Genomic DNA, 26,023 nt, shown 5'->3' on the forward strand with positions numbered 1-26,023 from the left:
CATGAACAGCTGATCATAATAATGAGGTCATCATTATTCACCAATCAAATTTGATAACAAATCATCACTCAGTCATCGGCTCAGCTTCAGCCTCTGAAGAAAACAGCAGTTGTCTTTGCTCAGCACAGACGCATTCATACACATAAACCGTGTCGGGTGTGTGAACATGCAGGCCGATTAGCTCCGCCCACATTAAATGCAGGCTCGTTTCTGTGAATGAAGATGTTTAAAAGGCATTTAGCATCAACCTTTAATACAAAGGCTGTTTTATGAAACATCACATCTCTGTCACATGTGGCAAAGTTACACTTAGTCCCTCAGTAGATGTGAACTGTAACAGCTGTAGGCAGGAAACTCAAAGTGCTGCAGTTTTCCATCCCTGAAATGCCATTGGCTGATTGTAATAACGTACACTTCTCACAAGAGTTAAGGGGACACTCGACCCAAAGTCAGAACTACACCCCTGAACCTGCTTTGGTACCTATCAGAGTAATGGTTTGGTGGGCGGTGCCAGCAGCCCACCGCTCTCCCCTTACACTTCCTGTCTGTTGATGCTTGTCGTTCGTTTCCTTCTCAGCAGTGACAGCATGAGATGGTACCGTTACACTGACTGCTTTAGTATTTAGCATCATCAGTGCTGTAGATCCTTTCAGACTCACAAGACAATCCAGGGAAACGTCATTACTGGAGTGAAACAACACGCAAACTGTTCAAATCAACCGAACAAACTAAGCATCTTAAAGGAAGTCCCATGACTCCAGCTCCCCTTGACTTCAACCTATCAGAGCAGTCCTATTAACTCCCTGCCTGAAATCTCAGCGAGTGATCTGAATCCCTGCAGGGCTTGTGTGAAACTTCACCAGGGAGCAAACTGAATCTCCAGGACTCGTGTTCAAAGGCTCCGAGCCGGAGTGACACTACAAACAGGAAGCAGTTATCACAAAGACATCTTTCCTTGACAGATCAGTACACTACAGCCGTTTCAGCATAAACAGCACTAATAAGTGTAGCTGATGTGTGCATCGCACCTTGAATTCATCTTTCTTAATGACGCCACCGGGCTGCAAGTGCTGACGGATTTCATGGAGAACTGTCAGCATGGCGATGTTGGTCTTGCCAGCACCGGTTGGAGCACAGATCAGGAGGTTCTCATTGGTGTTGTAGGCCGTCTCGAACACTATGGACTGAATCCTGTTCAGGCGCTTCATGCCCTTGAACACCAGCTGCCCAATCTGTGGAAATAAGACAAGCACACAGAATTATGACCCCTGAAAACCACGTGTTCGAATATGTGTGATCAGCAGTGCTGTTACTTTGTGACCGACCCGTGTCAGCGCACAGAGTGTCTGTCAAACAAACACCAAAGGACCACAGACACAGGAGATGTATTTGCAACCCACATGTGTGCTGTAGTGGGTGTGGACATATGAGGTCCCGCCCCCTGCCCCCCTCACACACAAGCTCCCACCCTTTGATATGCAACAGGAATGTAGACGCTAACAGTCAGTGTATCATTTTATCACTTTGTAACAAATAAGGATTAGTGATAAGCACCTTTGAAACACTGGCACAGGAGAGGAGGGAGGGAAGTCTTCACCATGACACTTATACTGGGACTATAAGCTGTACTGGGACTATAAGCTGTACTGGGACTATAAGCTGTACTGGGACTCACTAACACACTGAAGCACAGAGGCTAAGGTTGGCCTGTGCAGTCTGACCTGGCTGCAGTGAAGCTCGCAGGACTTTCACACACACGGTGTGAATACTTCTGAACTTTCTATTTTCAATAAAATGTTAGCACACTGACTGATGAGGTGCTGCCCATGTTTAGATATAACATGGTCAGGTTACATTGAATTTCTATCCATGCATCAACATGATCCATGTGGCTGAGTAATAATAAAGCAATAATGCTGCTAATTCCTGTCTGAAGCCACTGATGTCAGTTATCAGACCAACAGAATCACTGTGCTGCACTTGTTCCATCACATCTGTGCAGACGTGAAGCTTCTGCATATGCAGGCCATGAATCTGAGACGTGGCGTTCTGACTGACGGGCACCGCGTGTGCCAGAAGACATTGCTTTTCTACTGTCAGCACAAAACCACCGTACACATATTCTCCATCAAACTGGCAACACCCATGTATATTTAATGTTAAAATCTGAATTCATAATGCATGCGCACTGACTAATTCTGCAGGTCAACACGCTCCTTTCTGCTAAATAAAAGGCAGGCTATTTGAATCCCGCCCACTGTGGCTGTGACTGTGATTCTTGTGGTATTTTGGGTTCAGATAAACTGAGCAGATTCTGGTTGTGCCGTTAAACTAAATAAAGACTTAGGGCCGTACCTGTACAACAAACCCTGGTAGGCACTGACGCAGCTCAGGACGGGTTGCCCTTGGCAACTAGATCTGGGCCAATGCCAACTATTCAGTGCAGTCGCTGGCAACTGCATTTTTTATGACAGAAACATGCTGCAGACTCCTGACATGCAGTACAGACAGGTGATCAGTTACAGCCGTGTCAGTGACTCAGTGTGAACACAAACTGGAAAATTAAAAAGCATGAAGGAGGACGAGTGCTGAGACGAGCTGCCACTCAACCTGGCCTCTGTCCGCCTTCACCATGGCAACAGAGTGTGGGTGATGGCCCTCAATCTACACTGCCTCTGATAAGGACGGAAACGCCCACTGTGAAGGACAGGTGGTGCCACACACACGCACACACGCACACACACACACACACAGTACAAACACACACAAACACACACACACACACAGTACACACACACACACACACACACACACACAGTACACACACAGTACACACACAGTACACACACACACACACACACACACACACAGTACACACACACACACACACACACACACACACACAGTACACACACACACACATTTTACACACACACAATAATAATGATTTTAAACAGTGACTTTAAGCTGAGAGTGATAAAGAGTGCTCAGCCTGTGGGTTACTGTCAGCAGTGAGAATGCTTCCTGAAAACAGAAACACGGTTATGAAGTGCAAATGAGATTATCATAGGGCGTAAAAGCCACTGTCCCTGACTCGCACAGGGACGTGACGACACACTGACAGCATCTCAGATCCTGTATGAAAGCATTGTGAACACAATACTTCTCATCTACAGTTTGTGTTTTCACTCACAGATACAAATACATTTCCACTCAGTGTGGAAAAGAGAGTGGTGTAAGGACTGTGGAAACAAATTTAACTCAGGTACAATAACATGAAGACTGACTTACATGATGGTTACTGAGACTGAGGTGCAAACAAACGATATGCGCTTTCATCAGATGATGAAACTTTTAAATGTTTCTCTGATGTTGATCCACAGCAGGAGGCAGGTGATGTGTATGAGAATAAAAAAGAGGTCATGTGATGTGTGACATGGTGACTTGGTGTTGTCTCTCTCTGTAGTGGAGTGTCACTTCCTGTTCCAACACACAGTGGTGTTTTTGTGTATAAATAACTTCTTATTTCATAGTATAATCCTCACGTGCTTCATCCGAAGCACACTCTCTGTGTACTCACTCCCTAACTTTACTGTTTCACTAGCTTAGCTTAGCTCGTAGCCGACTGGCTAGCAGCATGGCCTCTTCACCTGTCCCTCCTGCACTTTCCTTCTCATTGTAATAACAATAATAATAATAATGATGATGGACTGCATCTATATAGCGCTTTTCGAGACCCTCAAAGAGCTTTACAATTCCACTATTCATTCACTCTCACATTCACTCACTGGTGGAGGCAGCTACAGGTGTAGCCACAGCTGCTCTGGGGCAGACTGATGTCAGATGCTAGTTACTCCTCGGCCTCCTTTAGCAGTAATGATACCTGTAATAAATGTAGCATATTTGCAGCTCTGGAGGCCAGGATTACTGAATTGATACACCTGAAGCTAGCCAGGCCCCTGTAGCTGGTGCAGCCGAAGGCAGCATAGGCCCCGCTAGCTGGCCCCCGGGAGCCTGCCCCAAGCAGCCGGGGAAACAGGATGGCTGGGTGATGTTGAGGACGTTTCCTTGCCACGTCACCAAAGTGCTTGCTCACAGGGGGTCATTTGATTGTTCTCTGGATGTATTATTGTGTATTATTCTACCTTACATTATAAAGCACCTTGAGGCGACTGCTGTTGCTGGTGCTGTATAAATAAAATAGAATTAAATAGAATTGAAATGGAATTATAGAATTCTATTTGCATAATTATAATATAGAATGATAGACTTCTAATAACATAATTCTCATTCTAAGTTCTCATTGAGCCAGCTGACCAGTACAGATAATAAAACTTGGAGTGCTCCTCCTTTCTTCTGTGCTCCACTTCTCTCACTAAGGCTTCTTCAGGATGCCTTAAGCTTAGACAGCAGTATTATTTTTTCAAGGATTCATTAGAAATATGTCATCACTTTCCTGTTCCCCTCGTTTCAATCCAACCCTCACAGAAAGAAATAATTAAAGATGTGCATGTCAGGCAAGGATATGCAGAGTGCTGTTCGGAAGTTGGCCCCGCAGCCCAGAAGGGAAGAAGTTATTAATGCATCAAAGAGCAACTTTATTAGAGTCCACTTAAGCTGGAAGCAGTAAGTGGCTGAGGTTTCAGCGAGGTAGGGTGGGGGCCCACAGGCTTGTGATGAGGACACCGGTATAGCTGTGAATGCTTACGTGTGACAGCTTGGACATTTTGGGCCAGAGTTACTAACCGGGACTAATTAACATAATAATATCATCACCATAAATAACGCCTTAATTTATGAGCACAAACATCGGTGATTTCACTGGTCAGTGTGCGCTACCAGAGCCCAGCTGGACACGGAGCCTATCCCAGCTGTGATAGGGCAAAAAGCTGACTGTGCTGGTCTATCACAGGCTTTCCATATATATCTATTTACTAAACAATAAATACAAGTGCAAGCAAATAGCTGTCCAGTGTGAATAAATAGTTTGCTTTAATTCATGACGTGAAGAAATATTTGTAAATAGGACATTCATGTAGTTGTAAAAAAAGCATGATAATATATTAAGTAATCCAAAGTATTCAGAATACGTTACTCTCATTGAGTAACGTAACAGAATACGTTACAAAATACATTTTGGGGCATGTAATCTGTAATCTGTAATGGAACACATTTTAAAGTAACCATCCCAACACTGATCACAGCAAATGTGCCACAGCCTGGAAGAAAATGTAAGATTCAACAATACTGCGGCCGTCTCTGCTAACCCTCCTGGTATAAATTTGAAAATTCTACGTAATTTTCCAAAAAGTTGACCTTTGACATTTATCTTAAGTGGAGGTCAACCTCAGAGTGCAGAAACCCCAAACTGCCAGATGATTATCTCCCTCTCCACCACAGGGACGCTTCGCCCTTAGCCATCAAAGCAGCCAAGCTGAGTAGGCACATATGAGTGAGTGCATCAGTGCAGCTCAGAAGCACCAGCTACTGGTTCATAGACCAGTACACCAGGACTGCAAGACCAGGAGGACCAACCTGAGCACTAGTCCCAAACTCCTGCTGGGAGACACATCTGAAGGCCAAGGTCCTGTGGCCCAGAAAAAAGCAGATACTGGCCAACCAACAAGACAGCGGTGTTTGACAAGGAACAGAAGACCACAGCAGTGACATCTGTGGGAATCCTCCGGGAACATCAGGAAGTGGTACTGGGGGCTGAAGCGGAGCAGGTGTGGAAGGTCCCCAGTGGTCCCAATGGTAAAATGAGCAGTGACAGGTATGGTTACCTGAGTGGCTCCAGCAGATTTCAGGAGCAACATCAGAGGAATCTGTTCAGAGGAGTGCAGCTAAGACCCTGTGTTTATACAGATGTAAAATGAAACTCCTCCCTCCATGACCCCAGTAGTAAAGGTAAGTGTTTGTGTTGGAAAACACATTTTCATCAAAGTGAGAAGTACAGTAACTGAATGGTGTTCTCAGTCTTATTGCACCAGCACACTGCACTCTGACTTATGAATATTCACTTTATAATTACCAACCACTAAGCTTTAGGAGAGCACCCTCGCACTCCGTCCTGTGGCTCTGTGACCACCACAGACCCTTAACGATCACTCCAGCGCCCAGTCCTCTTTTTGATTTATCGACTTCTTCTGTTGTAATGAAACGGCAGTGTCCCCACACTTCTTAAAGATGCTAATTAATGCAAATGCATGCCCGCCCCAGTATTCACCTTGAGGTAAAGCTTACATGTTGTAAACACAAAGTTGTCATAATTTAATGATCTTTGAAAATCTTTAGTGCTTTTATTCTCTCTTTAAAACCTCTGCAGATACATTGTTATGTTAATGTATGCATGCCATCTTCCAATTGGAGATCCAGCTGTGCCTGCCATAGCATATCTCAAGGGTGTGATACCAACGTTGTGGGGAGGTAGTTACTATAAAATGCAGTGTGCATTAGCCAGCTGTAACAAACAAGCAGGCCTGCTTTGTCTTCCTCATTAAAAACTGTAGCAGGCGGAGACTGGACCGAGAGCTGGACACGACGTGGTCCGAGCACGTCAGACCAGAAGGGGCGGTATTTTAAAGTTTGGCATGCAGAGATTTTCATTTGTTTAATGACAAAATGGATGTAAAACTATTATAGTAATGGAGGTTAGTGACTTTGGCCAATCATCACAACCTGCTGTCGATCAAAGCCTCCAATCACATTTTTCATATATGAAAGTTGTCGTGTTGGTTTGACTATAAGCAGAAGCGGTGAACTCTACTGTCATACCGGCTCTTTAACTGGGTGACCTGCACCGAGTTTAGTTTCCTGTTTTCTACATAAAGTTTGAAATTGTTTCCTCAAGTTTAGGTCATACAATTAAATCTAATCTCATGTAAACAAGCTGTGTGCCATAGAACGACCACACACACACACAGAGCATACTTATCCACATGTGTCTGAATATTATAATATTTGACTCTCAGTTCAAATTAACCAAGTCTATCACGAGGTGCTAAAACTGTGTTATAAACGTCGAGTGTTCAGCCCCACGTAAACATTCATCACATGGTGGCAGGACGTTCTTCGGATGACCAGAAACAATCATAGTATTAAGCTAAGCTGGTAACAGTACAGATGTGTGCGGCTGGTCGACTACTCGTCACTGGTTGGTACCAGATGTACTGGTCATTCAATCTAATTTTTTGTTATGCCACCAGATGGCGCTGCATCAGCGTCATCTTTATAGAAAAATGCTGCAAATCTATTTTTTGTAGTAACTTGCTTTCATGTCATACTTAACATCTTTACTATAAATGTTTTTCATCTCCTGTGTTGAGTACAATGTGCAGCCCAAATTTTAATAATATGTATGCATTAAGCCCATAGTAACTGCATAAATCGAAAATCTTTTTTTGTTTTGTTTTTTTACATATATTTTTAGTGAGAGAAATTTAAGAGGCTTATCCCTCAAAACTGTAAATACAAAAAAGTTGCACGGTTTCCAACCACGGGAAATTTTGAGTGTCTTCATAGTTTTATTTTTGAGATACACCAATTTTTATATACTGCAGGAAAAACGAAAATAAATATTATAATGCAAACTTGCCAAAAAAAAAAAAAAAAACAGCATGTGCATCAAAATAAACTATTTTCAGCAGTGCAATTTGAGTTCTAAGCATCCCAGAAACTATACTGAAAACCATAAAGTCCAACATAACTTTTAAAAACACCAGTGTAGGCTTATAAGGCCCTGAAGGTAAAAAAAACTACATTTTCTGCGTCACTTCTGGTTTCGGCCAGGTCTTAAAGGGTTAACCTCCTCAGACCGGAACTCTTCCGCGGCATGCATTTTTAATTTGGACTGATTGGGACCTGTAAGTGGATATCAGGCCCTTGCCGAGCAAAATTTAGTATTTTGGTCTAGACAACCCAAAATGTAATGTCCACATATGTGGACGCCAGGTCCTAGGAGGAATAATAAGACACTAATAGTTTTAGATGCTTTTGTTTATACAGCGTTTGAAATTGTCCATTTATTGGTCCTCAGATTTAAACTGGATTCTGTCAGTTTTACACTACTTTGTTAGTCAACTAAGAAATGCTAGCAGTTAAGACAGACAGTCCATCAGTTAGACCTCATCATTGTGACATTAAGTCACAGCAACAGAAAGCAGACTTGGAGCCAAAGAGTCAAACTGACATTGCCAGGAAAGATGCCAAGTTAATTAAGCCGACAGGAGTTGAGAAGACTTTATCAAGTGGAAATTCAAATAAAACACATTCAGTGCCAACAGCTCATTTGTTCTCCTTTCCCCAGATACATCTTTGGAGTACAGGACTAAAGACCAAAACACGGACGTGACAACGACGCTTTATTACCAACGCACACCAAAACACGGACGTGACAACGGCGCTTTATTACCAACGCACACCAAAACACGGACGTGACAACGGCGCTTTATTACCAACGCAGACCAAGACAATAACTTTTCATTTCGTTGGAAATCAGTCTGCATCATCACAAATAAAAGTTCCCGGCTGCACTCGGCATTGGGCACTTTAAATAGAGGTGCCCACTTTAAATGCACTTTAAATAGAGGGAGAGCTCTGCAGATCCCAGCTGGCAAATATAGAGCACACACATCTGTGGTCAAGCTTTCAGCAGCAGGGTTAAATAAAGTTTCTAATGAGAGCAGCTGTTTGAGTCTGGGGCAGAACCAATCTTAAAGCCCAGCTGGATCCAACAGGAATCAACATTTTCTCCAATATGAAGCTCATCGGGCTATGAGCAATCTTTGGCTTCATATGAAGAAGAAAAAAGTCTCTATACAGAATCACATAGACTGTGTGAAAACGCTGCACGCACACAGTCGGTGCTGCTGAAGGTGGCCATTCTGGACCTTGCTGAGCAGGATAAAAACTGACAGGCTCATTAACACAGCAAATATGCAGTCTATGGCCATATGGGAAACTGGGAGGTCTGGGAATATTCCACCAATCCACTGCTGCTTAAAGCACACTAATTGTACCCACATTGACTGCATTAATGATCCACCAGCACCAGTTCAAAAGTCAGCATATCTGCATGTGACATGTGTTGCCTCTCTCTGTGTGGGTTTAATATGAAAGCAGGGGCCAAAGTGCTTTATGGACAACAGCCATCAGTGTTTGTGTGTCCGGTGGCTGCCTTTTAGTGTTATTGTGCATTTACTGTATAAGCTCACCATATGAGCCCATATAAGCTGCTAAACTAATTAAATTCCTGTGTGCATTGGTAATGGGAAGCTAAGAGATATAATTGTTGTCATTTTCATGCCATCCTTTTAATTACTTTCTGGTTCCATTTCATTCCATTTGAATTGACAGCCTGATCAACTTTTAATTGCCAGTTTTTGCAAACAGCTTATCAGCCTGTTCCAAGCCTGCATATAGAGTACTAAATGACCTGGCCAGACACACTCAGAAACACACACACCATCAATTCCCGAGTCTCGGGAAGCACACACATGCACAACAACTCTCCCGGCAGGTAGCGTTAGAGTGAGATGCAGATGCAGCAAATAGGGGGTCCATTCATTTCCCTGCAGAGCAGCAGCCGAAAGAAGAGGGCACAAACAAGGGAGATGGAGAGCTAGGAGTATGATGGAGATAGCAAACAGTGAGGTAATCCATCACTTCATCCACAAGCACTTGCTGAAGTAGCAAAGAGGCTTGTGAGCCCAAAAACCATGAACCAACACATCCTATCAATGTCAACACTGAACACTAACAGTGGCATGTGTACACGCCACATATAACAGCAAAACACGCATGGTGCATAGAACACATTTACAGCTTTAATGTGGCCGTTGCCATTACACACATTACCCCTACTGGTGTGGATGGTAACTCTCCTCCTCAGCCAACAAGATGCAGCATACATGGGGACGAGGCTGCAACTAAGGAGGTAGAGTGGGCCAATCAAAAACTCATTAGATTGTTCCTGTTTAATCCAGTTTGCAGGACAAAGTGCCCTTTGGCAAGACACTGAACCTCAAATTGTCTGCAATGCATCAATCAGAGTGTGTGTGTATCTGCAAGCACTTAAAGGAGAACAGACTGCTGTACGAATGTGTGTGTGTGTGTATGCAAAGGTCCACATGCACAGGTCCAGGAGCGCAGGTCCACGTGCACATGACTTTTAAACACAACTGCTCATTCTGACTGATCAGACCAGAAGAGACGTTTTACACTTCTCATCTCCATCTGAAATAAGCTTCTGAAAATAAGCTTCGGTCTAAGAAAAGCTTTTCTTAGACAGAAATTTTTTTATTTCAAACATGTAAATAAAAGTGAAATAACAAGAGAGAAGAAAGCGTCTCCATGTCTGCACAATGTTTAGGATGAAGTTTAGACTTCTGCTGTTCCTACCACCTTATTTTAAATTCCATTATTTAAAAGTTGACATTTGGAATTGGACGTTATACAGTCCATACATGCTTTACCTATATACAAGTCTACACTCATATACAGTGTAGATATGGGAAATTGGACGAATATATCCAATATTGCTGATAGGCTGAGCCCATCGGCGATCGTTTTTACAAGGATGAGTAAGTTAATAGAAGCAGTTAACAGAAAATAATAATAATAGCGCTGTTTTAACAGCACTCTCGTTCATCTGTAAGCCAATGCCCCCTCCTCAGAGTGCGCCCAAATGTTTGTTGATGGAGCTGCAGAAGCTGGTGATAGTGATATAGATGTAGTGTACCGTGTATAGTATATGGATGTAGTATACGGTGTATAGTATATAGGTGTATAGTATATAGATGTAGTGTACAGTGTATAGTATATGGATGTAGTATACGGTGTATAGTATATAGGTGTATAGTATATAGGTGTATAGTATATAGATGTAGTGTACAGTGTATAGTATATACACAGCAAATTCAAAAGTGTTAAATGTTTTGGTGTTAATAGTCTCCTTGCAAAAGTAGAGTTAATTTTACTCTAAGCAGAGTCACATTCTTTTAATGTAACTCTGAGGTGTAAAATGATAGTAGTTAAAATCGAGTGTTAAAAATGAGTGTTTCTCTGTCAAATCTGGAGGTGTTACAATGGAAACATTAACTCTTGACCTCTTAACTCTGAACTCCTACAGGGGCTATGACACCAATAGAGTAAATTCACAGACTCCGCCCCCAGCACGGCTCCAATCGAAGCTGAAGTGAAGCCGTTTCAGAACATTTTGCTCTACATATTTGAGTTGTTTGCCATGCTTGGTAAGTCATTTTTTCAAAGATTGTTTCAATTATTATTATGAGCTTTTACTTCTGTGGCTCTTTGGAGTTGAGACAAAGCTGTGTGAAAGGCATTAGCCATGTTGCTCGCTGATAGCATAATAATCTGTTTTAGCTAGCTGAAAGGTATTGTTTGCAGGCAAATACCACAGCCTTGAAAAAAAGCTTGCATGTGAATTTTCAGTCAAACTTTTGGTCAAATACACCTAAAACAATGTCTAGAATGTGAAATGTTGGTATAATGGTGCTACTTGAAGCCTGAAAACGATCGCCCATAAAAAAATAAACGAGCAAACAGCAGTAGCTGACGTCCTGACTGGATTCTACGTTAGCATAGATCCCTCCAGAGTTTTGTGCACACGGTTTAGGTAAAAATGAAAAAGGTTGAGGTTTTACATTTAGTTCAGTATTACCTGTTGCCTGTGTCCTTGTCTTTTGGGAAAATACTTTACACAAGTAATGGCTCAAAGAGGATTCCTTTTTTTTTTTTTACTGTGCTGCAATTGTTTACTGGATTATTTGTGCCATTAATTAGTGTCAACTAATTTTTATTCGATCTCCGCACAGGATATGCTTGTGAAGATGGAATATGGGGGAGAGCAGAAGTGCGTTGAAGTTCCACAGAGGGATGAATGAAGGACATGCATATTGTATTGAAGAAATAAGTGATGAGATGCTGTTATTTGCATTTACCATGTCAGACCTTTTGACAAACAAAATTCTAATGAAAGTGAGAACATGTACACTGTTACATCTTTCAGAAAATGTTTTGAAATTGTGGTGCACAGTTCAGAATAAATGTTTTTCAAAAACCATTGCATCTTTTTAGTAAATGTTTATTTCCAAAAGAAATTTCTAGAAGTTCAGAACAGTAAAATTCCCGCTTTTTAGAATGAATTAGAAGATAACTCTTACGTAGTTAAACTAAAATACTCTTTGAGAGTTAATATATAAACTCTTAACACTAAGTGTTAAATTATCAACTCCAGACAGATTTGGTGTTTAACACTAAATCAGAGTTAACGTACCAACTCTCAAAAAAGAGTTAAATTAACACTCTCTGATGTGGACCCATATAGACACTTTAATAGTGTTAAAATCAAATCCGACAGTGTTAATTTGGACATGCTGGATTTGCTGTGCAGGTGTATAGTATATATGGATGTAGTGTACGGTGTATAGTATATAGGTGTATAGTATATATGGTGTAGTGTACGGTGTATAGTATATAGGTGTATAGTATATATGGTGTAGTGTACGGTGTATAGTATATAGGTGTATAGTATATATGGTGTAGTGTACGGTGTATAGTATATATGGTGTATAGTATATATGGTGTAGTGTACGGTGTATAGTATATATGGTGTATAGTATATATGGTGTAGTGTACGGTGTATAGTATATAGGTGTATAGTATATATGGTGTAGTGTACGGTGTATAGTATATAGGTGTATAGTATATATGGTGTAGTGTACGGTGTATAGTATATAGGTGTATAGTATATAGGTGTATAGTATATAGGTGTAGTGTACGGTGTATAGTATATAGGTGTATAGTATATATGGTGTAGTGTACGGTGTATAGTATATAGATGTAGTGTACGGTGTATAGTATATAGGTGTATAGTATATATGGTGTAGTGTACGGTGTATAGTATATATGGTGTAGTGTACGGTGTATAGTATATAGGTGTATAGTATATGGATGTAGTGTACGGTGTATAGTATATATGGTGTATAGTATATAGGTGTAGTGTACGGTGTATAGTATATAGGTGTATAGTATATATGGTGTAGTGTACGGTGTATAGTATATAGGTGTATAGTATATATGGTGTAGTGTACGGTGTATAGTATATAGGTGTATAGTATATATGGTGTAGTGTACGGTGTATAGTATATAGGTGTATAGTATATATGGTGTAGTGTACGGTGTATAGTATATAGGTGTATAGTATATATGGTGTAGTGTACGGTGTATAGTATATAGGTGTATAGTATATATGGATGTAGTGTACGGTGTATAGTATATAGATGTAGTGTACGGTGTATAGTATATAGATGTAGTGTACGGTGTATAGTATATAGGTGTATAGTATATAGGTGTATAGTATATAGGTGTAGTGTACGGTGTATAGTATATAGGTGTATAGTATATATGGTGTAGTGTACGGTGTATAGTATATAGGTGTATAGTATATAGGTGTATAGTATATAGGTGTAGTGTACGGTGTATAGTATATAGATGTAGTGTACGGTGTATAGTATATAGGTGTATAGTATATAGGTGTATAGTATATAGGTGTAGTGTACGGTGTATAGTATATAGGTGTATAGTATATATGGTGTAGTGTACGGTGTATAGTATATAGGTGTATAGTATATAGGTGTATAGTATATAGGTGTAGTGTACGGTGTATAGTATATAGGTGTATAGTATATATGGTGTAGTGTACGGTGTATAGTATATATGGTGTAGTGTACGGTGTATAGTATATAGGTGTATAGTATATGGATGTAGTGTACGGTGTATAGTATATATGGTGTATAGTATATAGGTGTAGTGTACGGTGTATAGTATATATGGTGTATAGTATATAGGTGTAGTGTACGGTGTATAGTATATAGGTGTATAGTATATATGGTGTAGTGTACGGTGTATAGTATATAGGTGTATAGTATATATGGTGTAGTGTACGGTGTATAGTATATAGGTGTATAGTATATATACACTGTAGTGTACGGTGTATAGTATATAGGTGTATAGTATATATGGTGTAGTGTACGGTGTATAGTATATAGGTGTATAGTATATATGGTGTAGTGTACGGTGTATAGTATATAGGTGTATAGTATATATGGTGTAGTGTACGGTGTATAGTATATAGATGTAGTGTACGGTGTATAGTATATAGGTGTATAGTATATATGGTGTAGTGTACGGTGTATAGTATATATGGTGTAGTGTACGGTGTATAGTATATATGGTGTAGTGTACGGTGTATAGTATATAGGTGTATAGTATATAGATGTAGTGTACGGTGTATAGTATATATGGTGTAGTGTACGGTGTATAGTATATAGATGTATAGTATATATGGTGTAGTGTACGGTGTATAGTATATATGGTGTAGTGTACGGTGTATAGTATATAGGTGTATAGTATATGGATGTAGTGTACGGTGTATAGTATATATGGTGTATAGTATATAGGTGTAGTGTACGGTGTATAGTATATAGGTGTATAGTATACAGTGGGGCAAAAAAGTATTTAGTCAGCCACCGATTGTGCAAGTTCCCCCACTTAAAATGATGACAGAGGTCAGTAATTTGCACCAGAGGTACACTTCAACTGTGAGAGACAGAATGTGAAAAAAAAATCCATGAATCCACATGGTAGGATTTGTAAAGAATTTATTCGTAAATCAGGGTGGAAAATAAGTATTTGGTCACCTCAAACAAGGAAAATCTCTGGCTCTCACAGACCTGTAACGTCTTCTGTAAGAAGCTTTTCTGTCCCCCACTCGTTACCTGTATGAATGGCACCTGTTTGAACTCATCATCTGTATAAAAGACACCTGTCCACAGCCTCAAACAGTCAGACTCCAAACGCCGCCATGGCCAAGACCAAAGAGCTTTGGAAGGACACCAGGAAAAGTATTGTAGACCTGCACCAGACTGGGAAGAGTGAATCTACAATAGGCAAGCAGCTTGGTGTGAAAAAATCAACTGTGGGAGCAATCATCAGAAAATGGAAGACATACAAGACCACTGATAATCTCCCTCGATCTGGGGCTCCACGCAAGATCTCATCCCGTGGGGTCAAAATGATCATGAGAACGGTGAGCAAAGATCCCAGAACCACACGGGGGGACCTGGTGAATGACCTGCAGAGAGCTGGGACCAAAGTAACAAAGGTCACCATCAGTAACACACTACAACGGCAGGGAATCAAATCCCGCAGTGCCAGACGTGTTCCGCTGCTGAAGCCAGTGCATGTCCAGGCCCGTCTGAAGTTTGCCAGAGAGCACATGGATGATACAGCAGAGGATTGGGAGAATGTCATGTGGTCAGATGAAACCAAAGTAGAACTTTTTGGTATAAACTCAACTCGTCGTGTTTGGAGGAAGAAGAATACTGAGTTGCATCCCAAGAACACCATACCTACTGTGAAGCATGGGGGTGGAAACATCATGCTATGGGGCTGTTTTTCTGCCAAGGGGACAGGACGACTGATCCGTGTTAAGGACAGAATGAATGGGGCCATGTATCGTGAGATTTTGAGCCAAAACCTCCTTCCATCAGTGAGAACTTTGAAGATGAAACGAGGCTGGGTCTTCCAACATGACAATGATCCAAAACACACCGCCCGGGCAACAAAGGAGTGGCTCTGTAAGAAGCATTTGAAAGTCCTGGAGTGGCCTAGCCAGTCTCCAGACCTCAACCCCATAGAAAATCTGTGGCGGGAGTTGAAAGTCCGTGTTGCTCGGCGACAGCCCCAAAACATCACTGCTCTCGAGAAGATCTGCATGGAGGAATGGGCCAAAATACCAGCTACTGTGTGTGCAAACCTGGTAAAGACCTATAGTAAACGTTTGACCTCTGTTATTGCCAACAAAGGTTATGTTACAAAGTATTGAGTTGTATTTTTGTTATTGACCAAATACTTATTTTCCACCCTGATTTACCAATAAATTCTTTACAAATCCTACCATGTGGATTCATGGATTTTTTTTTCACATTCTGTCTCTCACAGTTGAAGTGTACCTCTGGTGCAAATTACTGACCTCTGTCATCATTTTAGGTGGGGGAACTTGCACAATCGGTGGCTGACTAAATACTTTTTTGCCCCACTGTATATGGTGTAGTGTACGGTGTATAGTATATAGGTGTATAGTATATATGGTGTAGTGTACGGTGTATAGTATATAGGTGTATAGTATATATGGTGTAGTGTACGGTGTATAGTATATAGGTGTATAGTATATATGGTGTAGTGTACGGTGTATAGTATATAGGTGTATAGTATATATGGTGTAGTGTACGGTGTATAGTATATAGGTGTATAGTATATATGGTGTAGTGTACGGTGTATAGTATATAGGTGTATAGTATATATGGTGTAGTGTACGGTGTATAGTATATAGATGTAGTGTACGGTGTATAGTATATAGGTGTATAGTATATATGGTGTAGTGTACGGTGTATAGTATATATGGTGTAGTGTACGGTGTATAGTATATATGGTGTAGTGTACGGTGTATAGTATATAGGTGTATAGTATATAGATGTAGTGTACGGTGTATAGTATATATGGTGTAGTGTACGGTGTATAGTATATAGATGTATAGTATATATGGTGTAGTGTACGGTGTATAGTATATATGGTGTAGTGTACGGTGTATAGTATATATGGTGTAGTGTACGGTGTATAGTATATATGGTGTAGTGTACGGTGTATAGTATATAGGTGTATAGTATATATGGTGTAGTGTACGGTGTATAGTATATAGGTGTATAGTATATAGATGTAGTGTACGGTGTATAGTATATATGGTGTAGTGTACGGTGTATAGTATATAGATGTATAGTATATATGGTGTAGTGTACGGTGTATAGTATATAGATGTATAGTATATATGGTGTAGTGTACGGTGTATAGTATATAGATGTATAGTATATATGGTGTAGTGTACGGTGTATAGTATATAGATGTATAGTATATATGGTGTAGTGTACGGTGTATAGTATATAGATGTAGTGTACGGTGTATAGTATATAGATGTATAGTATATATGGTGTAGTGTACGGTGTATAGTATATAGATGTATAGTATATATGGTGTAGTGTACGGTGTATAGTATATAGATGTATAGTATATATGGTGTAGTGTACGGTGTATAGTATATAGGTGTATAGTATATATGGTGTAGTGTACGGTGTATAGTATATAGATGTAGTGTACTGTATATTTGTGCTTGCTCTCACATCACCAACCCAGACTGTGAATGTGTTAAACCTCAAAGATGTCTTAAATCAAGTCTAAGAAAAGTTAGAGAGCCACGTGTGTGTGCTGTGGGGGAACCACATCCAAACTGGATTAGAAAATGCAATCAAGGTGGATTAATTATGGATGGCGGGCTGTTCAGTTCTGCCTCATCTTTGCATGCCTGTGCTTAGACGCTGCCTCCTGCATAGGAAAGGAGGGGGCAGGCTGTCAAGTCAGGAGAATCAAAGGATTTTGAGTGAAAGCAGTAATGGCATGTGTACTGGAATGACAACAGCACTGCTCACCTGCTACCATCAGATGTCTGAAAATACCAGACACAAAACCTTCATCTGACATCTCTAACTATATCTTTCCAGGTGTTTGGACTAACCTTCCAGTCTGAGTCGTGGATAAAAAGACATGAAACTGTTCAGGGGAGTGGGGTGTGATGTGCTAAATGATTTTTTTACTATCATCAAAGATAAATGAATCACTCCACTCCATATATACTCATAATAAATTTTCCAACAGTCGCCTTTGATTACATCAGCTGCAGGGGAAAAAAGTCTGTGAAACATCTGCTTAAAGTGTCGAGGTTTACTGACGGAAGATCTGAGTGTTAGACGAAAACTGTGTGATGAAGAGTGCAACTTCCAGCCCTGATTATAATGATACGACTGTTGAAGATGGATTAGTGCTGTGGTAATGTACAGTACACTGACTGTAACACAGAATTTGAAAAGAGGTACCAGTCCATGCTCCAAACTCCATGTCAAGGGAGTCTTCTACATGTACATGTTAATTCAGTGAGCATAAACTCTCAGGAGGAAACCTGGTGTTGTTATGAGAGACAACACCCATCCCAACTTGGATGGAGCAGCCCTCATTTCATCTATCCAAATTTATTAAACCCCCCCAAAATGTGACTATCCAGAGTTGCAGTCTTACACGCCTCTCTGCAGCTTCTCCTCCTGTTACTCCCACACAACCCCATCTCCACAGAGACTGTGTCAGCTCCCAAACAGACAAAAAACTAACTAAAAACCAGCAACAAACAACTTAAACATAAACAATCACAATAATCCACCCACTGTTATCATCTTCAATGCCCTGTACCAACACAGAGCAGAGCAGCTACCTGAACGCTGCTCCAACAGAGGTCGATCATCTTGTTAATAATTTTACCTCCTCACTACGTACGACTCTGGATACTGTAGCTCCTGCTAGACCTCAGTGCAGATGACACCCAGCTCTATCTGTCCATGAAGCCAGATAACACACACCAATGAGTTAAACTGCAGGAATGTCTTAAAGACATAAAGACCTGGATGGCCGCTAACTTTCTGCTTCTTAATTCAGATCAAACTGAGGTTATTGTACTCGGCCCTGAAAAGCTTAGAAATATGGTATCTAAGCAGACTCTTACTCTGAATGGCATTACCTTACACTGAGTGGCACTGAAGCGAACGGGAGCGGAGGGTGCTGTCCTTCTGTGGGTCGTTTCTCCGAAAACTCGTGGGTGGCTGTAGGTCATCTACTGATCGGAAGGTTGGCGGTTCAATTCCTGGCTTCCCCTAGTCTGCATGCCAAATATCCTTGGGCAAGATACTAACCCCAAATTGCTCTCCGATGCGTCCATCGGAGTGTGAATGCGTGGCATTGCACTGGCAGCAGACAGGTTGTGCTGTAAGCCCCGCCCTCAGTTCAAATTGGACATAAATGGCCTCTTTGAGTCCTCTTTCAAACCATCTGTGCTCTCTGTGCAAAATTTGACCACTGGCATCTTTTCTTTGCCAATATGTCGCGACCCTCAATGACCCTCCTCAGGGACAACACCGACTAACGTTGAAATACCTGGGACAGCATTTGTTTTACGAAATGAAACAGATTCTGCGATGAGAGCTGAAATGTCTTCAAGACATTTGAAAGAAGTCCAGCTGCTGTCTTTCCAAGCTCCTTAGACTACCATGACCCAGATGACTGAGAGCCTACAGACTTTAAACTCACTGACTTGCTGTAATTTTCGTATGCATGGCAGCTAGTCAACATGAGAGCCTAGTGCACTGCTGCTGATTGTTCAGCATCTAGAACGTCTTTACAAAGCCTTCAGTGTTTCCATTAGGATAAAACTTTGCATCAGCAATGCATGAACTGACTTTCTGAGATATAAATAGCTTCCAGCCTGTTGGAGGAGAATCTGCACTGTAATATGAATCTGGAGAAAACTACAATGTCTGTTTAAATATACTCCATTCATTAAGAAAAACATTTAAATGAGCCATAATGCCAGTTCGTCGAGTATCAGGCAGCAGAATGATATGCAGTGGGGGGGGGGGCACTCATTACTTATGCCTTTCAACCAGCCCACACTCTACTCTCCTTCAGCTGCTAAAGAGCAAAGCTTTCTGTGTTCCTTAATCCTTATCCCTCTACAGACCTTTTCCCTGCGGGAGCATGTCATTTTTTCAGAATGTGTTAGCAGCCTGAGTGAATTCCTACCAATTAGCAGCTTAGGCCATGTGTGTGTGTCAATACTGGTCTCCGTATCCAAGTTTCAGCTGCGTTCTGCTGTAAATCAGCAAGCAGAAGCAGCAGTTTCTGTACATGTTTGACTGGCACTCGCTCTAACTCTGCACACTCAGTACATATCTATTTGGACCAATTAGGAAGGCTTTTACCATGGTGGCAGTGCAGGATACGGAGACCCTGATTCATTCGCTGAAAAGCACCTTAATAAATTCCTCACTTTTAATGTTTCACACTGTTAAAAGGAATGCCAGCCCCATTCCCCATTACAGCTTTCAATAAATGACAAACGGCAGCAGAGTAAACTGGAAGGAAGCGGCAGCGTCACACTTTTCAGCTTGCCTTTCAAAGCCATCCTAATAGCAAATAAAGACGTGTTAGGCATTGTGTGCTGGCGCTTCAGCAGCGAGGCACTTTGTTCCACAGTTGCCCAGGCTTAAGTTAATGAATAGAGCCGCTGCTTGACTGAGGCTAATTCACATCGCTCAGCAGAAGAGCTTCTATATCGATGTAGATCAGTTACACAGGAAGTGAAAGAGGGAAAGAAACTCTGAGGGGGGGGCAGGGACATTAAAGAGTGAAGCAGGGACACGATTCAGAAATAACTCGACATTTGATTCAAGTCAACAATGTGTAACTTTGTGTTTCATTTAGCTATAAAGGCTGACGCGTCTAAATACTTCACAGTAATTAACAACTGAATGACTCCATTCAATTCAATCTTATTTATTTGGTGCCAACATACAACAACAGGCAGCTGAAAGTGTGCATAAAGTTTAGACCTTGATGGATTGATGCTTCACCTTTAATGCAGCCGCTCCAGCCGCTGCTGGTCTCAGCTTTGTGAAAGTGAAAACCACACTCAGCAGGATGGAGGAGCTGAATCCCGTTTCACAACGCTTTGCCTTAAGACGCTGCTGGGTAGTTTTCACTCATTATCTGCCTGCACGCTGAACAGCTGTTCATCTGATTTGCAGCATTGCACTAAGTCTGAGCTTAAGGTAGAACTTCAAAAGTCACACCATCAACACACACTACAGCACCATTCCCACTGCACTCGTACTGCACTACGCCTCTACCACACCTGATCAGTAACGTGGGATTCTGGCTCCTTCCTTCTACTGACTCCATCTCTTATTCAGCTGCACGTTCATCTCATGTTCATCTGTCTAAGCAATGGAAAAGTCTTCTTTTGTTGATGAAGCAGGGTGAGACAGTGTGGTGACTGAAGCAGACTGTATAGTGCATGTAGATGAAGGGAAGAGAGGTGATGATGGGGATGATGATGGGTAGGTGTTAGGAAGACAAATACTGAAGGACAGACGACGATGAACTTTGTGAAAATGACAGAAAAGACTGTGGAAAACATGTACTTCAAGAAGAGGGAAGAACAGGGCGATGCACACAGGTGGACCACATCTATATCAGAAGGTAAAATCTGAAAGAGATCAGGGGAGAATGTAGCTGGGCAACACTGGATGCTAGTCTGTAGAATAACTGCATAATAACAAGCCATGGTGAAAACGAGGATTAAATGGTGAAAGCTGAAGAAAGATGCTGCACAGAGTTCAGGGAGGAGTTGAGGCTCCGGGACAGTGAGGGACATGGAGGAGTCGACAGGAGTGCTGGGACAAAGCAGACTGGACACTAAGACTTCTGTCACCTGGTTAGTCAGAGGCTGGAAAGGATGTGCACAGCTGGCTGAGGAGTGTGAAATGTGCTAACAAGTGAAGAAAGTGTGTGCAGAGAGAAAGGAGCTGATGGATGCAGAGAGAGAGATGGGGGAGGACAGAGGAAGGACAGTTAGCTGGAGATGAGACTGTTTAACATAATGCTGGAGAGAACAAGAAGAGCAACATGAAACTATGCATGGTTTCACTTCCTGTGCCTGTCACACAGCGCTGCGTTGTGCAGCTCGATTCATTTCTAACATTTACATAGTGACTACTTTTGCAGTCGTGTGCTTTATCAGAGCACACACTCCCTCTAACAGACAACACGTTACACCCTGTGGGCTAAGGACACACACTCGGGTCAGGAGTGACCACACAGCTGTGTCAGGTAGAGGTCACCACATGTCATTTTGCTCATACGCGTGGGGACTAGTCTTCCTTTGAACCTGAGGAGTGACATGATCAGCTGCATGTTGCAGTGCTGGCCTTGTTCACAGAGAGGCATCATCCCACTGTGGATGGAGCAGCTCGCTCTCTGTGGGCATCCAGAGCTGGGACCAGAAGATGACCGGCAGCGTTGTGTCTTTACTCTCGTCCCCCCCAACCTCCCAAAACCAGACCATCAGAACCAGTCCAATGCTGATATAAAAAACACAACAATTTACAGCTAGCGTTCACAAGAGACGAGGATTATAAAACCTTCAACTGTACCTACAACGAAGCCAATACATGTGGACAACTGAACATGAGGTGGCTCTCGTCCCTGTGAGTCCGTGATTTTATGATGAGTAATAAAGAAAGCTGCTCACAACACGATGAATACGTCGGTGTATTTACTGTGAGAGTCGATGTGGCAGCCATAAATAACTCCGTTTGGATTCATTTACTTACTCTTAGCTTTCTTCAAATCATAGTTTTGTTTGTGGTCATTATTCAGTGTTTTGTTTCTCAGACTTTTTATTCGATTTCGTGCTCAGTTCTGATTGAATAATTCTAATAAAATGATGAAAGGTACAAATGATCTTATTGGCTTGTGAGTGGACTCTGTGATCGTCCCGGTGCACCTCAGTGCAGCATGTAACACCTTTGTTACTCATCCCTGTCACTACCTGTGCGTTTACACATCACGGCTGTGTTTAGTCATTAGTAATGAACCAGCTCTTGCTGCTCTCTTCTCCTTACACTCAGCCCTGTCCGGTCTGCTTGAGGTTACTTCCTTTAAAAAGGGAGTTTTTCCTTCCTACTGTCACAAAGTGCTTGCTCTGATGGGGTTCCTCCTGCTCTGTAAGGCAGAGTCTGTTCTATGTAAAAGACTTTATTCAGAAAACTGAGCTGAAGATAAGAATGGAAGTGACAATCAGTGAGGAGGACCGTGGCGTTACGGCAAGAACGAGGCCTGCAGAGGTTTGACAGTGCAGATGCTGAAGGTACTGCAGGTGCTGCTGGGAGTGGCACAACACTACCGGAGGCTGGTGCAGTGCATGTATGAGCACAGCGGTGAGGTGTGCAGCAGAAGTCACAGACGGGTGTGGGACGGGGTTGGATTATATCTGGGAATCTCCTCTGAGCTGCTTCTTGTTGCAGAAACACAGAGAGGAAGCTGAACGGAGGAATGTGGCACCCTGCTCTGTTTCTGTGACTAATGAAAGGATTAGTGGTGAAGTGCTGAAAGACACACTGATGAAGATTGAAGCTGACAGCTACTGAAGTACACACACACACACAGGAGCAAGTATGCTCAACTGTGATGACAACAAAAGGCACAACGCGTTGATGTGATTAAAGCATCCATGCATCAGTTAGTCACAGCACAGGACACACATGCTTCCGTCACAGCGATCAGTCCTGTTTATGATTGTGTCAGCGTGAATGACATGAAGGCTAACAGTGGTAACAGTTACACTCATTTCCTGCAGCTTTGAGCTTCATGGATGCTCCACGTTGGTGTCTTCATGACGTGATCTTCTGCTGCATCTTCAACAGCAGCATCAGAGCAGCGCTTTCGATGAGTGTGCACTCTGATGCAGTCCTGCTCCTCTCTAAGACAGATCGAACTCAGCTGCAGGTTCTCCAGCCTGCTGCTCTCTCTTGCTTGGCCTAATGGTGACTGGGTACAGTCAGAACGTACCAGTGTGAGTGTGGGTTTGTCCATCAAGCTGCCACTCAGGCTGACAGCTGTGAGTGCTACAGTCACATGATCAACTTCTCCTGGCAGCTTAACAGACACACAAACAGTTCCTGTGGTTCATGCTCAGGTACTTGATGAAGTACAGCAGCCAGTTATTTCATCGAGTGTGAGGACCTCAGTGTGCTACGTCTCACTCAAGCGTGTCACCCGAGACGCCGTGCAGAGACAACACAGGTGTATTTCATTAACACCACACTGCTTTTCTACGTCAGGATTTTCCCGGGCTCAGGAGGACGGAGCCTTTCTGAGCTGTGACAGAGAGGGAAGGGTACAAACCCGGGTCGACCCAGGCTAACTCGTACAGACAGATGGCCATCAACATTCGATCACCAACTAACCAAACGTCATGAATGTGGAATCGTACTCTCAAACAGAAAGCTGCGTCTATAATTATAAGACTAATATCAAGAAGGTGATCACAGACACAAGACAGAGTAAATGCTGGGAAAGTAAACAGTGTGAACTTAAGCTGGAGATAGACCAGTTCACCCAGTCTGAACTGAAAGAAGATAGAAGTGACCTGGAGTGCTGCTGTGACTGTGGCTGCTGTGGAAGGACCTGTAGTGTACATATGTGGGACATGTGGAGGTGGGGGGGTTTCCAGTAAGCATTGTGGTTATGGTCAATATTCTCCATATTAACATTCTCATGGTTTTTAATGCACACACACACACACACACACACACACACACACACACACTTGTTTTCATATCTTAGTGAGGACTATTGAACATAAACTGAACCCTGACACTAAAACCACTGTGAGCCTCAAACATGACTTCAGACCTGTGGGGGCGGGGCGTTTGTCCCCACAGCTGGCTGTTGGTCCCCGCAAACAGATCAGATCTAAGCACACAGCAGCTCCTACCTCGTCTATTTCAGAGATGTAGACGGGCTTTTCTTCAAACCCAACAGGCATGGGCTCATTGGGTGGGATCTCCACTTCTTCGTACATCTTACAGTTTTCTCTGCGGATTCCCTCGGGCAGCAGCATCTGAACGACCAAACAGAAGAAAAGGTTTGACACAATATCTCAATTCAATTCAATTCAATTCAATTTTATTTATATAGCGCCAAATCACAACAAAAGTCGCCTCAAGGCGCTTCATAAGACACAGAACATTTAACAGGAATTTGAACACTGTGAATCTGAAGCAATACGTTTAGTTTCCCCACTGCAAAAATGCAAAACACTATGAGCAGAGTGTACTTGGTATTTGGAGTTAAGTGGGAGTTAGAGATGAACAGCACAGAGGAGCCTGGGTCCATAACACAACACAGGATGTAGGTCCACAGAGCAAAACGCCTCTCTGAGCCCAGACTGGGTCTGTAGCATGTTCTCTATGTGACTACAGAGTCTAACATAACCACGTTGAAACTGTCACTGATGATAATAAAGACTAAATATGAACATCAAGTCAGTGCCTATACATTTATTCCACATATAAATCAGTCAAGAGAAAAAGAGCCCACCTGACCGACTCCAGTAACTGTCACATGGGAAATGAAGCCACTGTGGAAGCGTCTGACTTACAGGTTCACGAGTACACGAGCTCAGCTTTCTACACTAGAGCGCCCCATCTCTGACCATCATCAGTGAACCTACGTCCTGTCTGTGCAGAGGAACAGCTTCTACCAGCTGATGGAGGAAACATGCTTCATGAAGCAGTCAGCTGGTTCGGTCATATGAAATGTTTCCTTCTGCCCGACAGCTCAAGCTGATCGCTGAGCCTTTAGTTCCAGATGTTCTTCAGGCTTAATCACTTTTCTCACACACGTTCATTCATTTACCGAGCAGCAGAAGCCAGTGATTAAGGAGACCTGCTGCTGCACAGACACATGCGTCCTGAGCCCAGAGACTATTTCCTGTGATGGTTCTCAGCACTGTGTCGTGGTCACAGACCCACGCCGTGAGATGGTCACACTGTGTTTCTTCTCTGTGATTCGTTCAGCAGCCTGACAGCCACTAAAGTGATTCTACACTCTGACACGGGCTCAGACTTCGTGAGAGCCATCTCCCACAGTGTAAAATGCAATGAAGCAGCAAGAATGATGTTATCACACAATGTTAAGATGGGATTATCCCCGCTGCACAGATAAATGATTTAGCCTTCCTCCAGAACAGTAAGAAAAGGAAAAACGAAGCACAGAGCACGCGCACTTTAAACCTGTGGGTCATGTCACACATCAGAGGCAGAGAGTGCAGCACAGTAAAATCAGCCTCACCCTGGCTCCTCCCACAAACGCAGCCGTCTTCGTGGCCTCTGCGAGGTTGTCGTAGACGTTGGGATATCGGATCCGCTCGTAGACCCTGTCTCTGCTCAGCACAGGTTCGTGGCGGGCAGTCAGCAGGGCCTGCTCTCTGCACCGAGGCACACGT

The 26,023-nt window shown here is 42.5% G+C and overlaps 1 protein-coding gene and 1 long non-coding RNA gene across 5 annotated transcripts in view; one reads left to right on the plus strand and one right to left on the minus strand.

Moving 5' to 3' along the window:
- ascc3 (activating signal cointegrator 1 complex subunit 3) overlaps positions 1-26,023 on the minus strand; it is a 148,503-nt gene that overhangs the window by 87,941 nt on the left and 34,539 nt on the right. For all 4 annotated transcript variants that reach the window (XM_026185176.2, XM_026185174.2, XM_026185177.2 and 1 more), the window contains 3 exons: positions 25,870-26,005; positions 24,512-24,637; positions 1,029-1,232 (listed from right to left, as the gene is read on the minus strand). In XM_026185176.2, the coding sequence (XP_026040961.1) occupies positions 1,029-1,232; positions 24,512-24,637; positions 25,870-26,005 (466 nt within the window). The remainder of the gene's footprint in view (positions 1-1,028; positions 1,233-24,511; positions 24,638-25,869; positions 26,006-26,023) is intronic.
- On the plus strand, positions 11,108-12,082 carry LOC145431911 (uncharacterized). The gene is made up of 2 exons (XR_013912235.1): positions 11,108-11,249; positions 11,835-12,082. It is a non-coding gene; the product is annotated as an uncharacterized LOC145431911 (long non-coding RNA).

The sequence above is a fragment of the Astatotilapia calliptera genome, chromosome 11 (genome assembly GCF_964374335.1).
Source record: "Astatotilapia calliptera chromosome 11, fAstCal68.1, whole genome shotgun sequence".
Lineage (NCBI taxonomy): Eukaryota > Metazoa > Chordata > Actinopteri > Cichliformes > Cichlidae > Astatotilapia > Astatotilapia calliptera.